Raw genomic sequence first — 27,739 nt, forward strand, 5'->3', positions numbered from 1 at the left:
ATTTTGTTGCCCAGAGTCTTCGGAGTGTGGCCAGGGGGGCAACAGGTATGCACTATTATCAGTGTGTATGATGGCTTGGCCTGCTGTCTCTGGCCGCCCAAACTGTCACCCGCACCGAAGCTTTTTCCAACCCAGCTGGGTTGGATACAGCAAGCACAGGCTCTCAGTCTCCCTGAGAGCGCGAATCATTGGTGCTCACGCCAATCCTGAAGCTGCTTTCATTTATGAGAGCAGCTTCAGGGTTGGCCGCAGGGGAGTCTGGGACCCTGCAATGGAGCCACAAGAGGAGCAGAAGACAAGCGATGCGGCGGACTGCAAGCGGCAGGCAAGTTCTCTTTTCCCTCTTTCTTCTTTGTTGTCTCCCCCTTCCTCCCCCTGCCTTGCACTTTCCTCTAAACACCGACCAATACCGGTAAAAAGTGTGTTTGGATTTAATGATGCTACTTTCTAAATGATCTACACTTTTGAAGCCACACTTCCCTATGGCCTTCTTCAGGACCAGTGATGCTATCTCAGGTTACTAGAAAAGATGAGAACTTGATGCAAGTATGACTATAGGCTTTCCTTGCCACCAGACGACCTATGAAGAAATAGTATTGCTTTATATATAACACAGACTGAAACACCAAGCATGTTTAAGTTGTATTTGCACATGCAGAGTGTGTAAAGTCATGACACTTGCAATTCCAATGAGTTTGAACTTGGAGTTGTGTCAGGGAGTGTATTCCTTGGTCCTGACCAAAGCCACAGGGAAGAGTGGCTTGGAACTTGTCGACTATTTAGAAAGATGGATCATTTAATCGATACATACTTTCTACTGTTCTCCATTTTAATCATAATTGTCTGGAGGAGAGAATAAAACAAAGTTTTCCTACCGGACAGATATTTCCATCCTCTAACAAACCACTCCAATTCCTGTCCCCGATCATTTTGGGTTGACTATACTGTGCTCCCTTTTAAGTCACAGGTAGTGGCATGCCCCCTTCCACAGTGGAATGGGAAGAACCCAATGATAAAGCAGGGCTCACATTTTTTAATGTGCAGGAACACTAAAGCTGTCTGTGAGGCGATCTAACAATGATCTATGGTGCCCAGAAATGTGGGAGAGAAAAGAGAGAATGGGGAAAGATCAGTCTAAGTTTTAATATTTTTATATGAAACCCTAATTATATCATGCATGTATTTTATTAATGCAAATACAGGTTTAAAATCCTTCATGATCCTTGTTTTTTTCTACAGAGAACAAAGATTATGATGCATATTTATCGTATACCAAAGTGGACCCCGACCAATGGAATCAGGAAACAGGGGAAGAAGAACGTTTTGCTCTGGAAATATTGCCTGATATTCTTGAAAAGCATTATGGGTATAAGCTGTTCATACCAGACAGAGATTTGATTCCAACTGGAAGTAAGTAACGTGTATTTTTTCATTAGGCAAACTGATGAACCACTGCCCAAAAGATATCTTGAATCTGATGGAACGTTTATCTAACTTGCTGAAGATTTGTAACAGGTCTGTCACAATGAGTGACATCGAGATTGAATCACATCTTGACAAAAATCAATGAAATTCCACTGCAAATATTATAAGCATTTACACTTTATCATATGTTAATGTACTGACTCATCAATTCAGCCAGTAAGTCTATATTCTTTATCCGGCTGTAAAAGCCATTGATCCAGCGCAGACCCAATAATTTTGACAGGGACAAATGTTCAAATATTTCATTAACTCTGGCCCATGCACATACACCCAAGTCCCTGTGGCGCTGGTGTCAAGTTTGTGAATTTCTTACCATTTCATATTCAGCTGTTGAAATTTAGACAATTCATAATCTACACAATAAACCTTCTCGTTCAAATTTCCATTTTATTTGTAGATAGAACAATTAGTTGAAAAATGGAAGGTAACAGTCACTCAAATAAACGGACAAAAATAACCACAGACTCATTGTTTGCAATTTGTTAAATTTATCTAACACAAAATGCATTAGTCTTCAAAAAAATACCTCATGAGAGAAAATACAACCGTCAGCAATTAATCAGTCTCAAGAAACATAGGTTGCATGGAGGGGATAGATGAAGAGACATCAGACAGGCATAAATCAATTCTCAATATCGGAAAGATAGATGAAGAGACAAAAAAAACACGGATTATAACTTCGAGATAACAAAGATACCAACCCAAAGAATAAGAACGAGGAAAAAAACCACCCAGGCCTAGGTAGCGGCAGGGGACTTCCAGACAAAGAGTCAGGGATCAAAGACTCTAAGATCAGGACAAGGATAGGACTAAAACAGCTAGGCCTCTCTGCAACCCCACAATCTCCTCATGCCTAATGCAGCAGCCCCATCTGCACCCTTTCTACTAAACCGACCACTAAATCACATATTCATTATACCCTTACCATACTGATTCCATCCCACTAAGGTTTCTAAAATCACCCTTTCTAGCTACGGGATTGGTCAAAACGTGGGGCGGATGATCACCGTATCATTAAGTCATACTTCTTTGACTAACCCCATTGTTAGACTTTTCATTCCCACATATTCAGCATACATCCCTATTCTCTCATGAGGTAAAAGTATCACATTAAGGACAAATTTTAATACATTCAACATTTTGTGGATTTTCATACGGAGTCACTAGAATTGGATGCACGTCAAACGTCATGTCCTTCACTGTGCCATGCTCTTTCAGCTTGTTCAACATTTCAGCCACTCAGTCACATGGTTTATGCGCGCTGCAAGTTTCACTCATCACAGTTCAGCTAACTTAACTCAAAATGGTGACTCGTCGATTTACTAAAAGAACAGAAAGTAGACATTTATTAATAATGTGGTCATGAGATCTTCTCTGTTAACCACCCACATTAACTCTAATCCATGTTTACAGTTATCCTAGCATAGCATAAGCAGAAAGTGGCACTAATAATTATGACAAAGCAACACACGTCATGCTTTTTACTACATATACATGCAATGTGCCATGCAATACATTCATAAAACGTTCTACACACCATATTATTACATTTTCGGTTACTTACGTAGTTTTAAGGTTAATTTCATGCATATTGCAAAGCAAATTTCCCTCGTGTGACATGTGTTTGCATATTAAAATACTTACTACTTTAAATCAGTACATATTACAGGGGTACTTGATACAAGCGGGTTTCTTTTTTGAATCCCTGCTCCATCAATTCCCCTCTCTGATGGCTTTTTAAGCCATCATAAATACTCACCATACTGAGTGCCATCTTTCAATTTATCTAGAGTTTAATATCTTTCTCTCCTTTCATGGCACTCTCATTTAGTCTTTTCATTATATCATAATACTCTTCCTGTATCTCTTCTAGTTCTATTTTATCTCTTTACTCCTCTCTTTTTATTCTTTTTTTCTAATATTCTTTTTCTTCCTTTCATGCACTTACAACATTTATACGCTGGTATTATTACTAAAATTATTATCGATATTAAAAGTACCGGTATTACTATCTTTCCCAAAAGACCTTTCCAAAACATTGAAAAACAATTTTTCACAGCTGTAATACTCTTACTAACTTTCTCCCAAACATCGTCAACCTCCAGTTGGGGTAAATCTTTTTGCAATTTTGTAATATTCCTAATGTATCCTTCTAACCCTTTACTTTTATCGGGGATATAGGTACAACAGCATTGAATTTGTAACATTCAGCAGACTCCACCCTCCTTTGCCAAAATAATGTCAAGGGCAGGTCTATTTTGCAAAACCATTGATCCTATTGCCACCATTTGGTCTCAATCATTAAAAATCTACCAGCAGTATCTGTTGATAAACAATCAACCACTGTAGACCAGCCGCGGTGCGTCCATTGGGGGCGTAGGGGCGTAGCCCCGCCAGCCACCATGGACCCGCATCGCGGCCACCGGCTGCAATCCTATCCTAGTATCTATCTTCTAAATTAAAATAGCATTGCAACAATCAGCCGCCAGCGGGAATTGCGTAGGGGGCTGTGGCCTGCTGCAGCTTGAGTGACAGTCCACACTCAGGCTGCAGCCGACCGTCCCGCTGGGGAACTTACAGTGCGCATGCTTCGGAAAGTTGACAACTTTCTCAAGCATGCGCACTGTGTGTTCCCCAGCGGGACCCAGGGGTGCTTGTTGTTGCCACAGCCCGGGTTTCCATAGGGCGACAGGGCAAGCAGCAAAAATGCCCTCCTAGCCAATCCTGGCGCTGCATGCAGCACCAGGATTGGCTGGTCCACCGGCGCAGCATTCTATTGGATGCCGCGCATGGGAGTCCCCCGGCATTCGTGTATGGGTGCCTGGGTGGGCGGGGTACAGATGCCGGTGCTGTCCAGTCTGGACTCAGAAGTGTCTGGAACCACTCGAGGCGGAGGCGGCAGGTTAACGCGCAGTTCGCGGAGCCCCGGCTGTTTGCATAGCCTTTCAGCGAGCGGGAACACAGCGCACCGCCCGCAAAGCCTTCCCATGTGTGACCCAGGCTAAAGAAGTTTATCATGTTTCGTTTATATTTGGATCAGAGGCGCCTGACACAATGTACAGTAAAGGTAATTAACTGTATAGCTGCAAGACGGGTTTCCAGGACGGGAGTTCAGTTTAGGATAGGGAGCACGGTGCGGCCGCAGCAAGAACACGTAGTCTTCAACTCAGGGAGCTATCCTCAAGTTACCCGGGCAGATTTACTTCATTAGTCAGCGATGCCGGAAAAAAAGTTTTAAAAAAGCGGTCCGAATGGCTGCTTTGACAGAATATTTTGAGAAGAATGTCCTCAGATGCCTTGAGATTCTCTTATGCAGATGACACTGTATTAATGATGCTCACAGGAAATAGTATGCAGCTGTGTTTAGACGCTTTTAATACATTTATGCTGGACCTTGACCTGAAGGTTAATTTTACAAAATCCTTTGTAATATGCTGTGGTCCAAAAGGGTCGAAAACCAGGAAATTTGTAGTGAATAACCTTACCATTGAAAAGGTGGACAATTTTAATTACCTCGGAAATCTGTTCAATAATAAACTAAGTTGGGCCCCATTAATGAAGGCACGAATTCAGAGTGCAAGTCGGTCCATAGTGGGCCTTTTCCATTTTTGTAGTAAGCTGGGCCAAAAACCCGTTGCGCACCTCAAAACCCTCTATATATCACAATGTTTATCTGTGGCCACTTATGGGGCGGGGGTATGGGGGACTGAAAACCCCGCTGTAATACCGGTGATGGAAAATAAATTCCTAAAGCGGGTTTTATCGATCCCATCCAGCTCGTCAAATAGTTTCTGCCACAGTGAAATGGGAATGACCAATGTGACTGATATTGTTCGTCTGTCGCCCCTATTATTGTGGGGCAAAATATGGTTATCCGAAGAGCTGCAGCTCACAAAAGAAATCCTTCAAGACTGTATGACCCTAGATAATGCAAAGCAGATCCCTTGGTTGTCATATGTCAGCAATATGTTTCACAAGATAGGTTTGGGGCACCTTTATGATAACCCTAAAAAAATTCAGGGGAACATAAAAGCCCAAATAAAAGCAAGTTATTGGAAATCTTTAAACACACCATGTCTGGGTGAAGTAACTGTTTATGTCAAGCCTCAGCATCAGTTTTATTTAACTTTTACAACTAATACGCAATGGCGGTTCTATCTCACAAGGTTTAGGCTAGATATCCTTCATTTTTTGTATGCCTTTCCCAAACAAGGAGGATGGTGTGAGAGGCCGCCCCCTTGTCCTTGCAATAACAGAGTTAACCAAAGTACCATACATCTTGTCCTCTTCTGTTCTCTTTATCAGGAGCCAAGGATTAGATTCATTAAACCCATCCTGAAGGGGCGGCAACCATGTACTTATAAAGAAGGTTATGACTACCTGTTATCGCTATCTTCTGTTGAAGTTTGTTGTGCCATGTTAAACTTCATAAGAGTATCATTTCAGATTAGGAAACACTATGGATAACTTAGCCACAGACCTGTATTCTGCCATGAGAATTTGTGTATATGCTGTAGGATGGCCTCCCAATTTACAATTATCATTGTGTGTATAATTACTTGCTAACATATTGGGGGACAAATGTGGGTCCCACTATCAATTGTTTTCTATGTTCTGACAAATGACAAATGGTTATTTAAAAATAATTTTTTATCCCGTTTTCTAAATGTATAATTATAGTGGTTCATTTTAATTGTGTACTATGTTTTTAACTTTGTACTTTTATGATTCGTTGTATGAATCGAATAAAGATTTTGAACCGAAGCCTTGAGATTCTCAGCAGGCTCGGTACATCCTGCACTGCAGAAGTCAATTGTGGCAATGCAGAATGGAGGAAAGCGTGCTCTGTGTTAGATTCGTCAGCTGTGTGCTCTATGCTGGCCCTTCAAATCAGAGCTGGGTTATGTTACAGGACAATAAGTATTGCAGAGCCAGGAGGGAACTCCGCTTATAGTAACTCAGGAAATAAAGACTCCCCTGACCTGAAAAGGTCTCTGTTGCTGTCATGCTGCGAAATTATTCTCAAAACGAAATAGGAGCTGGCAGCGTCGGACGTGCTGGTTTTCAACAGTCCAGGGTTGATGCGCCTGCAGCTCACGGGCCCGGGAGCGATGTCTCCCCTCAAGGTTCGGGGTCTGGGACGGATTATATGCTCTGCGCTCGCCTCCGGTAAGTTTCATCAATGGGTCAGGGGGGCTTTTATACATTTAAGTAGTAAGACATCATGGGTTTGCCGGAAATCCAGTGGGCTTGTTGGTTTCATGTTTCAATTTCTCTGGAGAAGAGGGCGGGGCATCTGGCAGAGGTGTGGGGAAGTGGGAACAAGAGGGATGACACTACATCAGACTGAATGTTGAAAGTCAATTTAAAGATCAAGATGTTCTAATCAGCATGAAGATGGAACATTGAAACGTCCGTACCTGCTCTGGAGACAGCACAACAGTGAAAAGCGGAATGGTGCTTTCAGACAGCCATCTTGCATTTCACGGCTTGCTGATTGGCCAGTATTTGATGTGGAAAAATCTAGGGACCCCCACTGGGAAGCAGTCATGCTCTCTTGATGTGCCCAAATGTGTCTGTGGAATTCTGTGTTGTACAAGCATCTGCGGCCTAATCTGTGACAGAGACGTGCTCCAGGGATTAAAAAAGTAGTCACAATTGTATGCTGCGTTACTGGTCACTTCTTCTTTTTCTTTAATTCTTGTTATTGACGACATCTTAAATTCGTTGCAGATACAGGTCAAGACATTACGGTTATTATACAATATAATTCCGAATCCCACGTCACATTCTGGGCACGTTGTCTTGCATCGACACTGCTGAAATAAATATTCCCTGACGTCCGTGAGTTCCGTGCCTGACCTGGGTTGTCTCAATTATATCTGCAACTTGCTTTTCATCAGCTTGTCGTCATTATTCCTTAGGGGCTGCTATCTTTCAACATTGTAAAGTGCTTCGACTCAAAAGTTACATGTTTTAAAACGCCCTTCTTACATATATTTCATCCATTTGTCTCCTGGGTAGAGCACGATCGCGCAAATATCAGTGTTTCACCCTTCTTTTTTTGCTGTGCGGCGTTTAGGTTGCACCGCCAAAGATCCACGGGATATCAGACAGACAGACCCCCTTTGCACAGGCTCGCTCCTTGAAATATGTAGCGCTTTCCGTCTCTAGATTTAACTGTGGTTAATGCATGACATTTTTGAAACATAAACACACTGTTTACCCTGGAATGCTTCTTATCATATCCCATCGGTTTATTCTGCTGGCCAAATCTTAGGCATTTTCCCACAAAGAATTGAAGCGCCAGGTCTGAGACATTACAACTTAATTAAGCTTAGGAGCCGGAGGCCTAAGATTTACGCTTAGCAGCATATGGTAAATAAACAAAGTCTGTAGCCTAATGGCCCTTGTGGGTGTGACTACATTAGGAGCCTTCTTGGAAATAAAGAGGGTGAGGAATCAGACGCATTTTTACACAACAAGGAAACATGGCTTTCTATTTCCATAGTAGACTCGTAATAGATTTTGTTTTTAACTCTCCCATGCCAGCAATATGAAATACTCAATCAGAAAATGGTGCTATCGTGATCTGAGTATACATGTTCACATTTGATTGACATGCCTCCTTTTGCCTTTCAAGAGCTAATGATCATAGTACCACTCTCACGCCTCAAATGTCAAGTAATGACCTGTCACAAGTAACTGCGCATTTATACAACGTTTACAAGTATCTACGCAGCACAGCCGGGCTGAAGCTTTCAATGGCGGCAGAAACGTCCTAAATGCACAGCGTTCCCAGCATATTAATCTGAGCAACGCGTTACCATTATGAACGGGGAGGAGTGGGTTACCTTCTCCAGTGCAGGGGGGTCAAGGAACGCCCCTCCTGATTTATCCTATATACCTGGGGGATATGGGAGCTGGTGAGATGGAATTCAGGCCTGTTGCAGAGCGGTGTACTTGACAGGCACAGTTTCCTGCCACTGGTCTGGAATTCTTTGTGAATTTATTGGGTCTCAATTTACTTGCCATTTACTCATAGGAAAATGCAGCAAGGATACATGCATGCATGCCTAGATGTGCTGCACAGTGATTTTTTTTATCATATGGAACCTATAAGGATTTACGCCTACCGTCCCTTAGGCCACATCCATGTTGAAAATGTTCCTCCCAAATGTTTGTGACTAACCATACACTTACATGTGTGGTTTAATGACTCGTCAGAGAAGCAACCTAGGAACGTCTGCCAGCCGCCCACAGGCGCAGATTTTCTCACACTTAAAATGACACCTTACTGGTGTAATTTAACACACGAGTAAAAAGTGCACATTTATGTTTGAGACTCTTGCTAACAGGGGAATTGCGCCCCCAAATGCAGCCAAGGTGTCCCAATACCTTAAGCGGGAAGGAGATGGAGGGGGTTCAACATTTGGAGCTATGGCTTTAAAAGGACTGAGTTCTTTAGAATTTTACATTACAAGCACTTATTAATGATGTCGAGGAGACGTGGTGGCACAAAATCATATTAAAATGAAATAGATCACGCTGTAATCGAATTACTTTTTAGCGTATTCAATCAGCTGTGCCGAATTTACCACATAATCCATCATCTGGTACATTATCTGCAGATTTAAACAATTTTTTTTATTTTTTAACTCAAATGGATCAAAATTGCCAAAGACATGTCAACATGTCAACTGCATGCACTCTGCATCCATTTGGACTTGGAAGTGAGTGCCAGATGAAACTAATGATTGTGGTGTCGGGTTCAATGTGCTGCAACTCTAGGCCCATATATGATACTTTTCTGATCATGATGCATGCTCTGCCGTGTTGGGCGTGTGTGACCTGAGGTAAGAGGTAGGAGGGCCCAATTTGTGGTGTGAGGTGGGTCTAGATCTGTGTATGCTCAGAATAGTGATGAAACACAAACATTTCCCTCACTACAGGCACTGCTGTATTGCAGGTTTCTTGAATACCCAGGGATGCATTTTAAGGGCAGTATCTGCCTTTGATTTATGAAGTGAGTTGATGACAGCATACCTTTCAATGTGGCATGCAGACCGGCCAGGTTTATCATTTATATCAATTTTGTCATGTTAGATGTTGTATTTACTACAGGTTGTGATTCCTACATAATTGATTAGTGACGTATTGGTCTTGCTGAGGATGGACCAATGGAGATTGGGCAAAAGATGATGGCTATGACAGCAAGTGTCCTATTATTTAATTTTGGCAATTCACCTTTGCATTTAGATCTCAACATGCTTTTGGATGTATGAATGATGCAGCGATTGACAACGCATATCTAATTGTCAAAAGACAAGGGATACATAAAGGGGAATTTAGAGACACCTTCACAGATCCATTCTGCAATGGTTTTTTAGGATATACTTGACATAACTTTCATATTGTTCATATTTAACTTCTTACTGAAGTGCATATTGCTCCAAACTGTCATCCCTTTCTGGTCCATGGCTATGCATACACACAAATTAGAAGATGTAACACACTAGTCTAGCAATCAACAGTGAGGGACTAGCAATTTAAGAAATCAGCATGTTTTCCATCCAGTGGAGTTATGGTAGAGTCATTTACATGTTCACGACTGCTATACAATCAGCCAGTCTCTGATTCCTGTATCTAGCAGAAAGGGTATGAAACCAGCATGAAATCAGAGTACACATTACATTACCAAGGGTTCCTTCCCTGCCCGTAAAGGCACATTGCCTGATCAGTCAAAAATGTTGAATGTATTAAAATGTGTCCTTAATTTGATACTTTTACCTCATGAGAGAATAGGAATGTATGCTGAATATGTGGGAATGAAAAGTCTAACAATGGGGTTAGTCACCCACTGGGAAATAAAAAAAAAAACATGAAAATGAGATATGGACTAGCCGGAAATGTAGCCTCTCCTGGGTATTGCTGGGGTGAAAGCTTCATTTACTGGGATATAAAGTAACAGGATCCTTCATTTGCCATGAACAGATTTTTCATGGGTTGCGGAAGCTAATTAGCAGACTGGGAACATTGCTTTGATTTTCCTTTAGTGTAAGAGGCTGGCTGGTGAAGTGCACTTCCCATAGTGTGCAGTCACTTCAATTTGCCTTTAGGTGACTACCTGGCTTGATGGTGGTTTTCTATTTGATTTAATGTAACTCCTTCTCTTGATGAGTGCATTGGTTTTAGTTTGTTTGAGGTAACTGCTTCACATGCTGGTTTCATCACACAGCTGATACCCACCCTGAGAAAGCCAGAGCTGCCCTGTTAGTGGTATCAACACCAGTGCACTTAGGTTCCTTATAGCTCCTTCACTTGAAGTGGGTTACCACCTACCCGTTACTTTTTGTATCCTGCTCGTACCAAGTCAGACCCACACCAGTCCCCACAGTTGCTCCGGATTAAGGGACATTGTCATGTCATTTCAGGCGCGATGTAAAGACTCCCAGTGAGCTGAGGACTCTTTAAGCTCAAGAACCAACTAGCTGGCGAACCTTGTGGTTGTTTAAAGATTTAAGACCAGCCTGTAACTCAGTCTTGAGCTGGGTGGGTGACCTCGATTACAAAGTGGCTGTGCCATATGTTCCATTATGACCCCTTTTGCCTGTCTCCCCTTCAGGCGCACAGGGCCTAAAACTGGGGGGTTTTCAACCCTGCCAAAAAACTGAGGGGCGACCCTAAGAGCACAGCTGCCATCCTATCAGGGGTGGGATGCTTTGGTGTGCTGGTCTGGTTTTCTGGGTGCATTGGCTCAAGTTTTTCCCATGTAATTGATTGGGTGTCTTGGTAAGTTGCTTTTATGTGAATGTCTGACTTATGACTGCGCATTCCTTTCAGTGTGCACTTGCTTCAGTTTACTTTTTGAGTCACTGTCTAGTTTGCTGGATGTATTGCTTTCATTTTTCTTTCATTAAACTGTTTGACTTGCTTGGTGCTTTTATGTTGGTGCCTGCATGCTGAGGTGTACTCTTCTTCAGTTTAAATGTATGTGACTGGCCTGTTGACTAGCACCCTGCTTTCAAAGTGAAGGTTCACAGGTTCACACTTGCTTTAGTTTACTTTTGTATGGTTGACTGCATGCACTGTTTTGCTGGATGCATTGCTTTAAGTTACTACTTGATGCATTGCTTTCAGTTTGCTTTCAAGTAATTGCCTCTCATTTTCCCAATGCTTTGTGAAGGCTGTTTTCCAACTGCTGTGCTACTTCTTCTACTCTTAGAGCTGAGATTTAAATGAAAGTCTTATATTCTGAATTCAGCACCTGAGCGTAATAGGATGGAATGTATGAAGCTCTGTGGTTATACTGAATAAGCTGCTACCTGTGTTATGCCATCTATTAATGTAATAACTGCACTTTCACAATTGCTTTATTAACCTTCCTGCTTTCTCAAATTTGCTTGAAAATGCACGATTTTTCTTCTTTTTTTTCAAAATTTTCTTGGGGGGGTAATCCCCCCAAACCCCCATTTTGGGGTTGGGGCGCGCTCGCTAAGCTTGTGCGCTACGGTGCTGGATGCAAATCACTTTGCGCCCCACCACTTTGAAATGTCACCCACCGCCCCTGCTGTAGACAGTTTTCAAATTTTATGTGAATTTAGGACTACCCCAACTGAGGGTATTAGTGCAGAAAATAAATCACCTACTATTTCAGAAAAACTTGCTCTTCTTTTACATGTTACTCCTTGCTTTATTTAATTGACACTATGAATGTTTTGGTCTCTATGATAGACTTTGGAACGACAATCCCAAAGTAACAACTCCCATACAAGTGGGCAGGTAAACTGTAATAGGCTTTCCTACAACACACATAATATATCTCAGGGAAAACAGGATCAGTTTCACCCTTTAATCGCCAACCTCCAGTAATTTGGAAAGTATGCTCACATTCACTAGTGCCAATAGAATAATTGTTGTAGTTAGTCTTTGCTCTCAACAAACATGACTTTCCTGTCTGTGACCAGTCCAGGGGCATTGGACCACCACCCAGGCCTAGGTAGCGGCAGGGGACCGCCAGACAAAGAGTCAGGGATCAAAGACTCTAATATCAGGACAAGGATAGGACTAGAACAGCTAGGCCTCTCTGCAACCCCACAATCTACTCATGCCTAATGCAGCAGCCCCATCTGCGCCCTTTCATCTAAACCGACCACTAAATCACTTATTCATTATACCCTTACATACTGATTCCATCCCACTAAGGTTGCTAAAATCACCATTTCTAGATACGGGATTGATCAAAACGTGGGGCGGATGATCACCCTATCATTAAGTCATACTTCTTTGACTAACCCCATTGTTAGACTTTTCATTCCCACATATTCAGCATACATCCCTATTCTCTCAACAGGTAAAGGTATCAAATTAAGGACAAATTTTAATACATTCAACATTTTGTGGATTTTCATACGGAGTCACTAGAGTTGGATGCACGTCAAACGTCATGTCCTTCACTGTGCCATGCTCTTTCAGCTTGTTCAACATTTCAGCCACTCAGTCACATGGTTTATGCGCGCTGCAAGTTTCACTCATCACAGCTCAGCTAACTTAACTCAAAATGGAGACTCGTCGATTTACTAAAAGAACAGAAAGTAGACATTTATTAATAATGTGGTCATGAGATCTTCTCTGTTAACCACCCACCTTAACTCTGGTCCATGTTTACAGTTATCCTAGCATAGCATAAGCAGAAAGTGGCACTAATAATTATGACAAAGCAACAAACGTCATGCTTTTTACTACATATACATGCAATGTGCCATGCAATACATTCATAAAACGTTCTACACACCATATTATTACATTTTTCGGTTACTTACGTAGTATTAGGGTTAATTTCATGCATACTGACAAGCAAAATTTCCCTTGTGTGATATGTGTTCGCATATTAAAATACTTACTACTTTAAATCAGTACATATTACAGGGGTACTTGATACAAGCGGGTTTCTTTTTTGAATCCCCGCTCCATCAATTCCCCTCTCTGATGGCTTTTTAAGCCATCATAAATACTCACCATACTGAGTGCCATCTTTCAATTTATCTAGAGTTTAATATCTTTCTCTCCTTTCATGGCACTCTCATTTAGTCTTTTCATTATATCATTATATTCTTCATGTATCTCTTCTAGTTCTATTTTATCTCTTTACTCCTCTCTTTTTATTCTTTTTTTCTAATAGTATTTTTCTTCCTTTCATGCACTTACAACATTTATACGCTGGTATTATTACTAAAATTATTATCGCTATTGAAAGTACCGGTATTACTATCTTTCCCAAAAGACCTTTCCAAAACATTGAAAACCAATTTTTAACAGCTGTAATACTCTTACTAACTTTCGCCCAAACACCGTCAACCTCCAGTTGGGTTAAATCTTTTTGCAATTTGGTAATATTCCTAATGTATCCTTCTAACCCCTTACTTTTATCGGGGATATAGGTACAAGAGCGTTGAATTTGTAATGTTCCACAGACTCCACCCTCCTTTGCCAAAATAATGTCAAGGGCAGGTCTATTTTGCAAAACCATTGATCTTATTGCCACCATTTTGGTAACAATCATTAAAAATCTACCAGCAGTATCTGTTGATAAACGATCAACCACTGTAGACAGTTTTCAAATTTTATGTGAATTTAGGACTACCCCAACTGAGGGTATTAGTGCAGAAAATAAATCACCTACTATTTCAGAAAAACTTGCTCTTCTTTTACATGTTACTCCTTGCTTTATTTGATTGACACTACAAATGTTTTGGTCTCTATGATAGACTTTGGAACGACAATCCCAAAGTAACAACTCCCATACAAATGGGCAGGTAACCTGTAATAGGCTTTCCTACAACACACATAATATATCTCAGGGAAAACAGGATCAGTTCCACCCTTTAATCCCCAACCTCCAGTAATTTGGAAAGTATGCTCACATTCACTAGTGCCAATAAAATAATTGTTCTAGTTAGTCTTTGCTCTCAACAAACATGACTTTCCTTTCTGTGACCAGTCCAGGGACATTTGACTACCACCCAGGCCTAGGTAGTGGCAGGGGACCCCCAGACAAAGAGTCAGGGATCAGGGACTCTAAGATCAGGACAAGGATAGGACTAGAACAGCTAGGCCTCTCTGCAACCCCACAATCTCCTCATGCCTAATGCAGCAGCCCCATCTGCGCCCTTTCATCTAAACCGACCACTAAATCACCTATTCATTATACCCTTACCATACTGATTCCATCCCACTAAGGTTGCTAAAATCACCCTTTCTAGCTACGGGATTGGTCAAAACGTGGGGCGGATGATCACCCTATCATTAAGTCATACTTCTTTGACTAACCCCATTTTTAGACTTTTCATTCCCACATATTCAGCATACATCCCTATTCTCTCATGAGGTTAAAGTATCAAATTAAGGACAAATTTTAATACATTCAACATTTTGTGGATTTTCATACAGAGTCACTAGAGTTGGATGCATGTCAAACGTCATGTCCTTCACTGTGCCATGCTCTTTCAGCTTGTTCAACATTTCAGCCACTCAGTCCCATGGTTTATGCGCGCTGCAAGTTTCACTCATCACAGTTCAGCTAACTTAACTGAAAATGGAGACTAGTCGATTTACTAAAAGAACAGAAAGTAAACATTTATTAATAATGTGGTCATGAGATCTTCTCTGTTAACCACCCACCTTAATTCTAGTCCATGTTTACAGTAATCCTAGCATAGCATAAGCAGAAAGTGGCACTAATAATTATGACAAAGCAACACACGTCATGTTTTTTACTACATATACATGCAATGTGCCATGCAATACATTCATAAAACGTTCTACACACCATATTATTACATTTTCGGTTACTTACGTAGTTTTAAGGTTAATTTCATGCATATTGCAAAGCAAAATTTCCCTCGTGTGATATGTGTTTGCATATTAAAATACTTACTACTTTAAATCAGTACATATTACAGGGGTACTTGATACAAGCTGGTTTCTTTTTTAAATCCCCGCTCCATCAATTCCCCTCTCTGAGGGCTTTTTAAGCCATCATAAATACTCACCATACTGAGTGCCGTCTTTCAATTTATCTAGAGTTTAATATCTTTCTCTCCTTTCATGGCACTCTCATTTAGTCTTTTCATTATATCATAATACTCTTCATGTATCTCTTCTAGTTCTATTTGATCTCTTTACTCCTCTCTTTTTATTCTTTTTTATTAATATTTTTTTTCTTCCTTTCATGCACTTACAACATTTATACGCTGGTATTATTACTAAAATTATTATCGCTATTGAAAGTACCGGTATTATTATCTTTCCCAAAAGACCTTTCCAAACTATTGAAAAACAATTTTTCACAGCTGTAATACTCTTACTAACTTTCTCCCAAACACCGTCAACCTCCAGTTGGGTTAAATCTTTTTGCAATTTGGTAATATTCCTAATGTATCCTTCTAACCCTTTACTTTTATCGGGGATATAGGTACAACAGCGTTGAATTTGTAACGTTCCACAGACTCCACCCTGCTTTGCCAAAATAATCTCAAGGGCAGGTCTATTTTGCAAAACCATTGATCTTATTGCTACCATTTTGGTATCAATCATTAAAAATCTACCAGCAGTATCTGTTGATAAACGATCAACCACTGTAGACAGTTTTCAAATTTTATGTGAATTTAGGACTACCCCAACTGAGGGTATTAGTGCAGTAAATAAATCACCTACTATTTCAGAAAAACTTGCTCTTCTTTTACATGTTACTCCTTGCTTTATTTAATTGACACTATGAATGTTTTGGTCTCTATGATAGACTTTGGAACGACAATCCCAAAGTAACAACTCCCATACAAGTGGGCAGGTAACCTGTAATAGGCTTTCCTACAACACACATAATATATCTCAGGGAAAACAGGATCAGTTCCACCCTTTAATCCCCAACCTCCAGTAATTTGGAAAGTATGCTCACATTCACTAGTGCCAATAAAATAATTGTTCTAGTCAATCTTTGCTCTCAACAAACATGACTTTCCTTTCTGTGACCAGTCCAGGGACATTGGACCACCACCCAGGCCTAGGTAGCGGCAGCGGACCCCCAGACAAAGAGTCAGGGATCAAAGACTCTAAGATCAGGACAAGGATAGGACTAGAACAGCTAGGCCTCTCTGCAACCCCACAATCTCCTCATGCCTAATGCAGCAGCCCCATCTGCGCCCTTTCATCTAAACCGACCACTAAATCACCTATTCATTATACCCTTACCATACTGATTCCATCCCACTAAGGTTGCTAAAATCACCCTTTCTAGCTACGGGATTGGTCAAAACGTGGGGCGGATGATCACCCTATCATTAAGTCATACTTCTTTGACTAACCCCATTGTTAGACTTTTCATTCCCACATATTCAGCATACATCCCTATTCTCTCATGAGGTAAAAGTATCAAATTAAGGACAAATTTTAATACATTCAACATTTTGTGGATTTTCATACGGAGTCACTAGAGTTGGATGCACGCCAAACGTCATGTCCTTCACTGTGCCATGCTCTTTCAGCTTGTTCAACATTTCAGACACTCAGTCACATGGTTTATGCGCGCTGCAAGTTTCACTCATCACAGCTCAGCTATCTTAACTCAAAATGGAGACTCGTCGATTTACTAAAAGAACAGAAAGTAGACATTTATTAATAATGTGGTCATGAGATCTTCTCTGTTAACCACCCACCTTAACTCTAGTCCATGTTTACAGTTATCCTAGCATAGCATAAGCAGAAAGTGGCACTAATAATTATGACAAAGCATGACACGTTATGCTTTTTACTACATATACATGCAATGTGCCATGCAATACATTCATAAACCGTTCTACACACCATATTATTACATTTTCGGTTACTTACATAGTTTTAGGGTTAATTTCATGCATATTGCAAAGCAAAATTTCCCTCGTGTGATATGTGTTTGCATATTAAAATACTTACTACTTTAAATCAGTACATATTACAGGGGTACTTGATACAAGCGGGTTTCTTTTTTGAATCCCCGCTCCATCAATTCCCCTCTCTGATGGCTTTTTAAGCCATCATAAATACTCACCATATTGAGTGCCATCTTTCAATTTATCTAGAGTTTAATATCTTTCTCTCCTTTCATGGCACTCTCATTTAGTCTTTTCATTATATCATAATACTCTTCATGTATCTCTTCTAGTTCTATTTTATCTCTTTACTCCTCTCTTTTTATTTTTTTTTCTAATAGTATTTTTCTTCCTTTCATGCACTTACAACATTTATACGCTGGTATTATTACTAAAATTATTATCGCTATTGAAAGTACCGGTATTACTATCTTTCCCAAAAGACCTTTCTAAAACATTGAAAACCAATTTTTCACAGCTGTAATACTCTTACTAACTTTCTCCCAAACACCGTCAACCTCCAGTTGGGTTAAATCTTTTTGCAATTTGGTAATATTCCTAATGTATCCTTCTAACCCTTTACTTTTATCGGGGATATAGGTACAACAGCGTTGAATTTGTAACGTTCCACAGAATCCACCCTCCTTTGCCAAAATAATGTCAAGGGCAGGTCTATTTTGCAAAACCATTGATCTTATTGCCACCATTTTGGTATCAATCATTAAAAATCTACCAGCAGTATCTGTTGATAAACAATCAACCACTGTAGACAGTTTTCAAATTTTATGTGAATTTAGGACTACCCCAACTGAGGGTATTAGTGCAGAAAATAAATCACCTACTATTTCAGAAAAACGTGCTCTTCTTTTACATGTTACTCCTTGCTTTATTTAATTGACACTATGAATGTTTTGGTCTCTATGATAGACTTTGGAACGACAATCCCAAAGTAACAACTTGGAATTTGGAATTTGGAATTTGGATTGGTATTTGTAAAGCGCAAGCGGTCGCTCCGGAAGGAGCATCATGGCGCTATGAGTCCTGATTCCAGTCAAGAGGAGCAGTAGGGGAAGCTAGATGGCGGCTTTAGACCAATCGTCAGGAAGCGTGAAGATCCAGGTTTTGAGCAGCTTCCGGAAAGGTTTCTCCGATGTTTGGAGCCTGAGATGCCTTGGCATACTATTCCAAGCTTTTATGGCTAAGTTGCTTAAGGTTTTGCCGCCTTTGGATTTAAGGTTGATTTTAGACAAGGTCATGAGGTTGTCCTGTGAAGATCTTAGAGGACGGCACGGAGTGTAATGGGGGAAACGTTTAGTTAAATAGGAAGGGCCTGTTTTATTGAAGGCTCGAAAAGCTACAATGAGAATTTTAAAAAGAATTCTCTTATGTAGAGGGAGCCAGTGCAGTGCCCTAAGGGCTGCGGAGATGGAGGATGTTCGTGGAAGTTTCAGGACAAGCCGGGCGGCGGTGTGCAAGACACTTTGCAGTTTGGCGAGGGTCGATTTTTTGGTACCTGCCATGAGTCCATTGCAGTAGTCAACTCGGGACAGAATGAGGGCTACTGCTACCGTTTTTCTCGCTTCGAGCGGGAGGAAGTCAAAGAATTTCCTTAATGATTTTATTATGCCGAAGCATTTACCTGCCGTGTTTGAAGCGTGGAGGTCAAAGGATAGCTCGGAGTCGAAAAGAACACCGAGGTTCCTAGCTGATGAGACAGTTTGGGGAGGGGCGGCAGAGTTTTCTGGCCACCACAGGGCAGGGCAGAAAGATGCATTTTTTCCGATGGGGAGAATCTCGGTTTTGTTCGAGTTGCAGCGCAGGTGATTGGTGTCCATCCACTGGAAGACTGCTGTAAGGCAGTGTTTCAGGTTGAGCTCAGCCGAGTTGGTATTTTCTTCAAGGGGGATGATCAGCTGAGTATCGTCGGCATAAGAAGTGACAGTTATGCCGAACGATTCTATGAGGGTAAGGAGAGGGATAAGGTAAATATTGAAAAGGAGGGGACTCAGGATTGAGCCCTGGGGGACGCCGCAGAACACCTTTTTCTCCTTGGATTGATAGGGGCCAAGTGAGACGGTCTGGAACCTGTCACTGAGGAAAGAGCTGATCCAAGATAGGGCAGTGTTGGAGATGCCGATGTCTGAAAGTCTCTTGATCAGGATAGAATGAGAAATGGTGTTGAAAGCTGCCGTGAGGTCGAGAAGGATCAGGATAGCCTTCTTCCTCTGATCTTGAATGGTTTTGATTGTATCGGTCAGCTCGATCAGGGCCGTCTCAGTAGAATGTTTCGGCCGGAAACCGGATTGTTGGGGGTGAAGTAAATTATTTGAGTCCAGAAAGGTTTTAAGCTCCTTGTGGACCAGTTGTTCCGTTATTTTGCCTAGTGCAGGTAGGAGGGTGATCGGACGAAGGTTGGTCAGGTCGGTGGGGGGTTTATTCGCCTTTTTCAAGAGCGGCTTGACCACCCCCTGTTTCCAAGAGCATGGTACTAAGCCGGTTGAGAGGGATTGATTGATTATGGAATTGATGGATGGGTTAATTTCATCGATAATAAGGTGGAGAATCCTAGGTGGACAGGGGTCAGAGGGAGAGCCAGATTTGCAAGCAAGGATTGCGTCTCTGGTCTGGGACAAGGTAACCGGAGTAAAGCTATTGAGACTGTTAGTGGGCTGGTAGGAGTGGTCAGGGTCCCACGGTAAAGAGGCTGAGGGTGGGGGAGGGAAATTTTTGTGGATGAGAGTGATTTTGTCATCGAAGTAGTCCGAAATTTTGTCACAGAGTTCTTGGGATGGGGGGATTTCCGGTTGAAGAGCTTTGGGTTTGGTAAAGGATTTAACTATAGAGAAAAGGGTTTTTTGCCTTTGGCTGGCGTTATTTATAGCATTAACGTAATAGATTTTTTTTGCTGTTTTGATTGCTGTAAGATAGGTTTTCCTTTGTTGGATGTAGTTCATGCGGTCACAGTTGTCGTAGGTATGACGCCATTTCCTCTCAGCTTTTCTGCAAAGGAGATGGGCGGCGGTTAGGTCCGGTGTGTACCAAGGGGCCATGGGTTTGACTGTTTTCGTGGTCTTGTCCTGTTTGTTGGGGGGGCAGCGAGTCGAGAATTCGTGAGAGAGCCAGTTATTAAGGCCTATAGCATCTCTATCTATATCGCCAGAAGGAGAAGGGGCATTAGATGGGGAAAGAGGATGGAGAATGAGATTTTTCTGAACAGAATTCCAGTTGATGGAACGGGCGGACTGGCGAAGACGTTTATTGCCAGTGGGGATGACGCCACTAGAGATATGAAAGGGGATTAGACAATGGTCAGTCCAGATTTGGGGAATAGGGGAAAGGGAAGAGAGGGACGGGAGGTTAGAACAAATACCGTCCAGGGTGTGACCTAGGGAGTGTGTGGGAAGCTTGACGCTTTGTTGAAGGTTAAAAACGTCCAGCGACTGTAGAAAGTTTCTGGAGAGTGGGTCTGCTGTGGATTCAAGATGTAGATTGAAGTCTCCAAGGAGGGTAAAGTGTGGGTAGCGAAGGAGGAAGCTGCCAAGAGCGTCGTCTAGCGAGTCTAGGAATTTCGTAGCATTTCCAGGTGGACGATAGATAAGACCACCGGTAAAGGAGAGCGTTTTGCTAAGGTTTATGCAGAATCCTAAACCTTCTGTGTCGGTAAGGGGGTCGAGGCTGAAGGTGTGGCAGCTAAAGGTGTTCCTGACAATGATTGCAACCCCACCTCCTCTACCCTTCTGTCTGTCTTGTCTGTGAAAGGCGAAGGCCGGAGGGAGGGCGGTGGAAATGTCAGGGTTGCTGTCATCGGTGAGCCAGGTCTCGGTGATCATTAGGCAATCCAGGTCGTGATCAATGATGAGATCATGGATGTCTTGGCTGTGTTTGCACATTGACCTGGCATTTATTAAGGCCCCTTTGAAGAAAGGTCGTGAGGTATTGGGGGGGGTTGACCGTTCTGCTTCGAGGTTGAGGGTCCAGCGGCAATTAATGCAGGTCGAAGAGGCTAGTATTGTAGCTAGGTCGAATTTGCAGGGGCAGTCGGGCTTACTTCGGAGTCGGTGGAGGTCACTAGGGGTGTACTTAAGGATTGTAGGGGTTTGGGCAAGGGGTCTGGCGCCTGGCGCGGTCTTAGCGCGGACGGGCGCAGACGGGCTTGCCTTAGGCGCGCCTTCGGCGCGCAAACGGCGCTCCCGCTGCGCTCGTCCGCTGCGCTTCCTATGCTGACACATTTCTAGGGGATGAGGGCGTGGCTTCCAGTGGGCGTGATCGGCGAGCGCGCCAGGTGCAATGGCGGCCGCTTTTGGAGTGATTAGCGCGACAGCGTCAACAGCGCTGTAAGTACAAATGAATGCTTTTCAGAACGTGCCTGGTAGTTTTAAAAGTGGTGAATACAGTTAGCAAAGTGACAATTGAACAGTTAAAAGGTTGTTGCAGACAGGGTCTGATTCGTACCTCCAGCTCCCGGCTTCCGCCTCAGGACTGGGTCAGGGAAGAGGACGTTGCGCTGAGAGGTCAGCGTTTATATAGGGTAAACAAGGGGGCGTGGCCTCCAGTGGGCGTGATCGGCGAGCGCGCCAGGTGCAATGGCGGCCGCTTTTGGAGTGATTAGCGCGACAGCGTCAACAGCGCTGTAAGTACAAATGAATGCTTTTCAGAACGTGCCTGGTAGTTTTAAAAGTGGTGAATACAGTTAGCAAAGTGACAATTGAACAGTTAAAAGGTTGTTGCAGACAGGGTCTGATTCGTACCTCCAGCTCCCGGCTTCCGCCTCAGGACTGGGTCAGGGAAGAGGACGTTGCGCTGAGAGGTCAGCGTTTATATAGGGTAAACAAGGGGGCGTGGCCTCCAGTGGGCGTGATCGGCGAGCGCGCCAGGTGCAATGGCGGCCGCTTTTGGAGTGATTAGCGCGACAGCGTCAACAGCGCTGTAAGTACAAATGAATGCTTTTCAGAACGTGCCTGGTAGTTTTAAAAGTGGTGAATACAGTTAGCAAAGTGACAATTGAACAGTTAAAAGGTTGTTGCAGACAGGGTCTGATTCGTACCTCCAGCTCCCGGCTTCCGCCTCAGGACTGGGTCAGGGAAGAGGACGTTGCGCTGAGAGGTCAGCGTTTATATAGGGTAAACAAGGGGGCGTGGCCTCCAGTGGGCGTGATCGGCGAGCGCGCCAGGTGCAATGGCGGCCGCTTTTGGAGTGATTAGCGCGACAGCGTCAACAGCGCTGTAAGTACAAATGAATGCTTTTCAGAACGTGCCTGGTAGTTTTAAAAGTGGTGAATACAGTTAGCAAAGTGACAATTGAACAGTTAAAAGGTTGTTACAGACAGGGTCTGATTCGTACCTCCAGCTCCCGGCTTCCGCCTCAGGACTGGGTCAGGGATAACAACTCCCATACAAGTGGGCAGGTAACCTGTAATAGGCTTTCTTACATCACACATAATATATCTCAGGGAAAACAGGATTGGTTCCACCCTTTAATCCCCAACCTCCAGTAATTTGGAAAGTATGCTCACATTCACTAGTTCCAATAAAATAATTGTTGTAGTTAGTCTTTGCTCTCAACAAACATGACTTACCTTTCTGTGACCAGTCCAGGGACATTGCAGCATAAGTTTCACTCTTAACATATTTTTTCTCTCTAAATGCCCAAGGTGGTTCTTGTATTTCTTGCTTAGCAGCTTTCTTCTGAAAACTTTCACTTCTTTGTTCTACCAAGTAAAAAAACAATCTTTCTTCATACTGCAATCCGCAATTTAAATTATTATTATAAGCATATTCTATATCTAATGGCTAAGTAATATGAAAAAAATCATCCATATAACGTGCATGTTTTCCACTTTCTCCTTTGTTTAGTTCTCGTTTATTTGGGACTTTAGAAAATACTAAGTCTACATCTGTGTATTGATACTTCAACTTACTATCCATGTAAAATAGACTAATAAGTATACAACATGAAACAGCATATTTTAAAAACAGATGATGGTAGGTTATACCTTCAGAGATAGACACATGTAATTTCATGCAGACATAGCAATAACCCACATTCATGGTGCTAGTATACTCATACAACAGTTTAGTAAACACATTTAAAGAAAAGTCATTAGTTGATTCATCATTATGGAACATACTCCCATCTAATTACTCTTCATTAGTTTTTGTTATCTGTTTAGGTTTAGCAACATCTGTCATTTTTTATTGGAGACAACATTTGTGTTATTTCTATTGTTATTCACATTAAAAATTGGTATGACAACAAATAATAGGATCCACTAGAACGATAGTAGAAAAACATTATATAAGCACAATTTGACACATCTATATTTTAGTTTAGATTTTAGTTGTCCAGTCACTTCATTTCCTGACATATTAGTGCTCTACAAAAAGTAAATTTCTAACAATTATGCTACGTTAAGGTCTTAAAAGAAATCTAAATGAACCTTTATCTAAAAGAAAATATATAAAAAGGTGTTGTAATCCTACACCTAATGACGTTCGTCTTCACCTTCCTTGTGCTTAGCTGTTCATTGTCAAAATGTTCATCAGAATCTGTCACTCCAGACTCTTCAGCTTCACCCACTTCAGCTACTGGTTGTAGATTTCTGTTTCTCAGCTGCTGCACTTCGAGTCTTTCGATTGGACTTGGGACTAGACGGGTATGGCTTGCATGTATCCAATTGGGCAAGCCAAAAAACGTCACTGCTGTGGTCGTCACCAATATGATCTGGTAAGGGCCGCTCCAACAGGATTCTAGATACAACTTCCTCACATGCTTCTTCACTAGGACCCACTCTCCAGGATTCAGGTCGTATGCTTGGTCTCGCCGAGTCAGTGTGGCATCTCGTCCAAACCGGATGAGATACAGAACATACCAGGTCAGCCATTTCTCTACAATAGTCCAGCACAGATCATCATACAGCTTCATCAATTTATTTGCAGGTATGTATGCTTGTCTCATTGCTCTTCCCATCAGCACCTTGTGGGGACTTAATCCAGTCCTTTTCTCAGGGACACTTCTGAGACTCATCAATACCAAGGGCAAAGCATCAGGCCATTTTAGTGTTGTGGATGCACACACCTTCCCTAATCTGGACTTTATTGTGTCATTAATTTGTTTCTCAATACCAGATGCCTCTGGTCTGTAGGCACAATGCAATTTCTGTTCATTCAAATTATTTAGTTATTAAAATGCAATCCTCCATCTGATTCCAAGGAGACTGGAAAACCAAATCTTGGGAACAATTCTCTCAGCAACAATTTTGCTACAGTAAGACTGTCATTCCTTCTCGTTGGGTAGGCTTCCATCCAGTGAGAAAACAAACAATGACCAAGACACACTTTAGTTCATTACATAGTGGTAGTTCGATAAAATCTAATTGCAGTCAGTTAAAAGGTCCTCCTGCTTTCCATTACACCCCAACTAACAACTGTCTTCCTTCCTGGATTTTGTTTCTTGCAGATAACACACCTTTGGCACAGACTTTCAGTGATCAGTCTAAACTTGGGATTGTACCAGGACTGCTTGTACATTCTTACCATAGCATCTGGTCCAATGTGTGCATGTCCATGGTACATCCTGGCTGTTGGATGTCAGCCTTAGGGTGGTCTCTCCCTACATTTTTGCCCTCTTTGCCTCCCACTTCGACCACTCCTTTTTGTTGGCCCTAGGACTCTGGGTACCTTACCACTGCTAAACAGTGCTAAGGTGCAGGTGCTCTCCCCTAAAAACATGGTGACACTGGCATACCTGCCACAGCCCCCTGCTTCCGCAGTGAGGCCTACCCCTCCATAGGTTAACATTGGGAACCTCCCTTATGGGATAACTTCTGATTGGGACCTAATAATTATGTCATGTTTGGTATACTTAAAATCTTAGCGGGGAACCCTCTCTAGTGGTATATGGGGTTTGGGCACCACTGCTTTAGAAATCCCACTTTTAGAAAGTGGACATTTTCCTGCTTGCACTTAGTTTGTGCTCTGCAGACTCCCCCCTCCCATCTGCATGCTGATAGCCTTCCTGGGCTATGAGGAGGGAGTGGTGATTCACAGCTTTATACTTGAATAGGCTGGGCCCGGCTGCCCCACAATAGACTTAATGACCCTGCCTTTGTCTCTGTAGACAGCCAGGAGCCAGGTCAGGGAAGACAGGCAATATCCCAGAACCATCTAGGCCCTTCCAGAAGCCTCTGTCCTCTTTTAGTGATAGGCACCAGGGTATAAAAGGGAGGATTCTGGCCACACATCCTTGTTACACCACTGGACCAGGAAGAATCTCTGCTGGAGTGAAGACTGCTGCTCCAGGAGGATTGCCACAATGCTGAGGCTGACTGCTCCCAGGAACTGCTGCCCCAACTTGCTGAGCTGCCCTACTGCCTGCTGATCTTGCCCTGCTTGGGAAGACTAAAACAACATCTCCAGGGTGTCTCCACAGCTGACTGACTGGCCGCTGGGCTCGCAAGGACACTACAGACTCCAAAGACGGTCCCTGCAGCACCGTGCACGTGGAACTGCATCCAATTTGAAATCTGCTTTGTTTGAAAAGGACTCTGTGTTTAAGGTCAACCAAAACGCAGTGTGTATGGGGCTGCAGTCAACTGGGGGATGTCCTCAATCAATACAATTGCCCTGAGATCATCGCAGTGGGCCGAGTTGGACTGTGAATAAAATTGCCCCTGAGATCACCACCGCTGGACCGAGTTGTCAGCTGAGATCTCGCTCATTGACTGGGAGAGTGATTTGCGGTTCTAATCACACCTACGTTGATGTGTGCATGTGCCCGTGACCAGGGGAGCACCGCAAACAACTGTGAGGGCATCACAGCTGTTGTCCCGAGTCGCCATCAAGATCACCTGACAAAGAAAAGCTATGCAGAGCTTCATGGCTGCGAGGCGTTGCCTGGCCACTAGGATTACCCCTGGACGTGCAGCTGTCAAGGAAGAAATCACCCAACAGGACGTCGGCTTCTAGGCAGCAAGGAAAGCTGCTCCAATCCCCCCGGGAGTTACCAACAGGAAGGAGAGAGGCACCGGACGGCGGACCGCCCCAGAGCAGACCCCAGCAAGAGACCAGCTCCCAGGTAACTAATGCTCAACCAGCACTGCCGCTTGTTGTGTTGCCTGGGTGGACTGGGGGTCATCAGGACTGCTGGTCGTGCAGCTGGGAGGGGGGTGGATCTTAGAAGGTCATAATTCTTTCAAGCACCGACTGAGAGAACAGTGCTGCCACTCGCTGCATAAGGGGTGTTACCCGGAACTGAGGGTTCCCCTGGTTTCTTAATGCGCATCGGAGCTGCTGTTGCCAAAGAGTCAAGGGGCACACTTATTCCATAAACTGCTGCTCAATGAGCCACAACCAGCTGAGGGGAATCCCGTGCTAAAGATCCTTATCTGGAGACTAAGAAGGATGCGGTCCCTGCACACATTTTCCGATATAGCCCTGAGACTGAACTGGTGACCACACAGTTTGCCTAAAGACTACCAGAACTTTCAAGATTGCTTCCCTTGCAAATAACACTGTCAGTATATATTGCAAATAAGAGCTTTTGATATATGTATGGAAATGTTAGCCTTCCTGCTCTGCGCCAAGCTACCAAAGGGTGGCCTAGGATATTTTGAGGCTCACCTTGTCGGAACTGGTGGTCTCTACTTAGACAAGGGTACATACCCCTGCCAACTTGAGGCCCCGTTTCTAACACTGCCCATGTAAGAAAGCAATGAATCTGGCAATACTGGTCTTTTGTCATAGTATACCCAGATCTCTTCAGCATTTTTCCTGCAACCTGCTCTCTTCCATTCTTCCTACTCTTTGTCACAAACTTCTTTCTGCATTTGTCTCACCTCATCCCAAGTCTCCAATGTGGTGGTGAACATAAGGTGGCATTCGGTATTTCCTCTTTCTATTGATCTATTTAATTTCATGGTATTTTGAATACAGTAACATGTTAATTGATCTGCTTCTCAATTACCCCTGGTTACAGTATCATCTCCGGATTGATGTGCAGCACATGTTACAACTGCAATTCTTTTTGGTAATTGCAAAGCTTCAAATAATTCCTTTACAGTTCTCTCATTTCGAATCGGTGAGCCAGAGGAAGTAATAAATCCTCTTTGCATCCATAACTTACCAAAGTCATGTACGACACCAAATCGGTTATGACTGTTAGTAAAAATTGTTACTTTGAGACCTTTTGACAATTTACAAGCTCTGGTTAGAGTGACCAGCTCTGAAACTTGGGCATAATGTATGCCTTTTAGACATGATGCTTCCAGGGCTCCAGTCAAAGTCAGACAGCATAACCAGCACACAATTCACCTTTTGCTTTTCTCGTACATGATTCATCTACAAACAATTCAA

General features: G+C 42.7%; 1 protein-coding gene across 1 annotated transcript in view; it reads left to right on the top strand.

Moving 5' to 3' along the window:
• IL1RAPL1 (interleukin 1 receptor accessory protein like 1) overlaps positions 1 to 27,739 on the top strand; it is a 2,420,186-nt gene that overhangs the window by 2,092,321 nt on the left and 300,126 nt on the right. The window contains exon 11 of the mRNA XM_086934516.1: positions 1,240 to 1,410. Within this exon, the coding sequence (XP_086790642.1) occupies positions 1,240 to 1,410 (171 nt within the window). The remainder of the gene's footprint in view (positions 1 to 1,239; positions 1,411 to 27,739) is intronic.

This window comes from Lissotriton vulgaris, chromosome 8 (genome assembly GCF_964263255.1).
Source record: "Lissotriton vulgaris chromosome 8, aLisVul1.2, whole genome shotgun sequence".
Classification (NCBI taxonomy): domain Eukaryota; kingdom Metazoa; phylum Chordata; class Amphibia; order Caudata; family Salamandridae; genus Lissotriton; species Lissotriton vulgaris.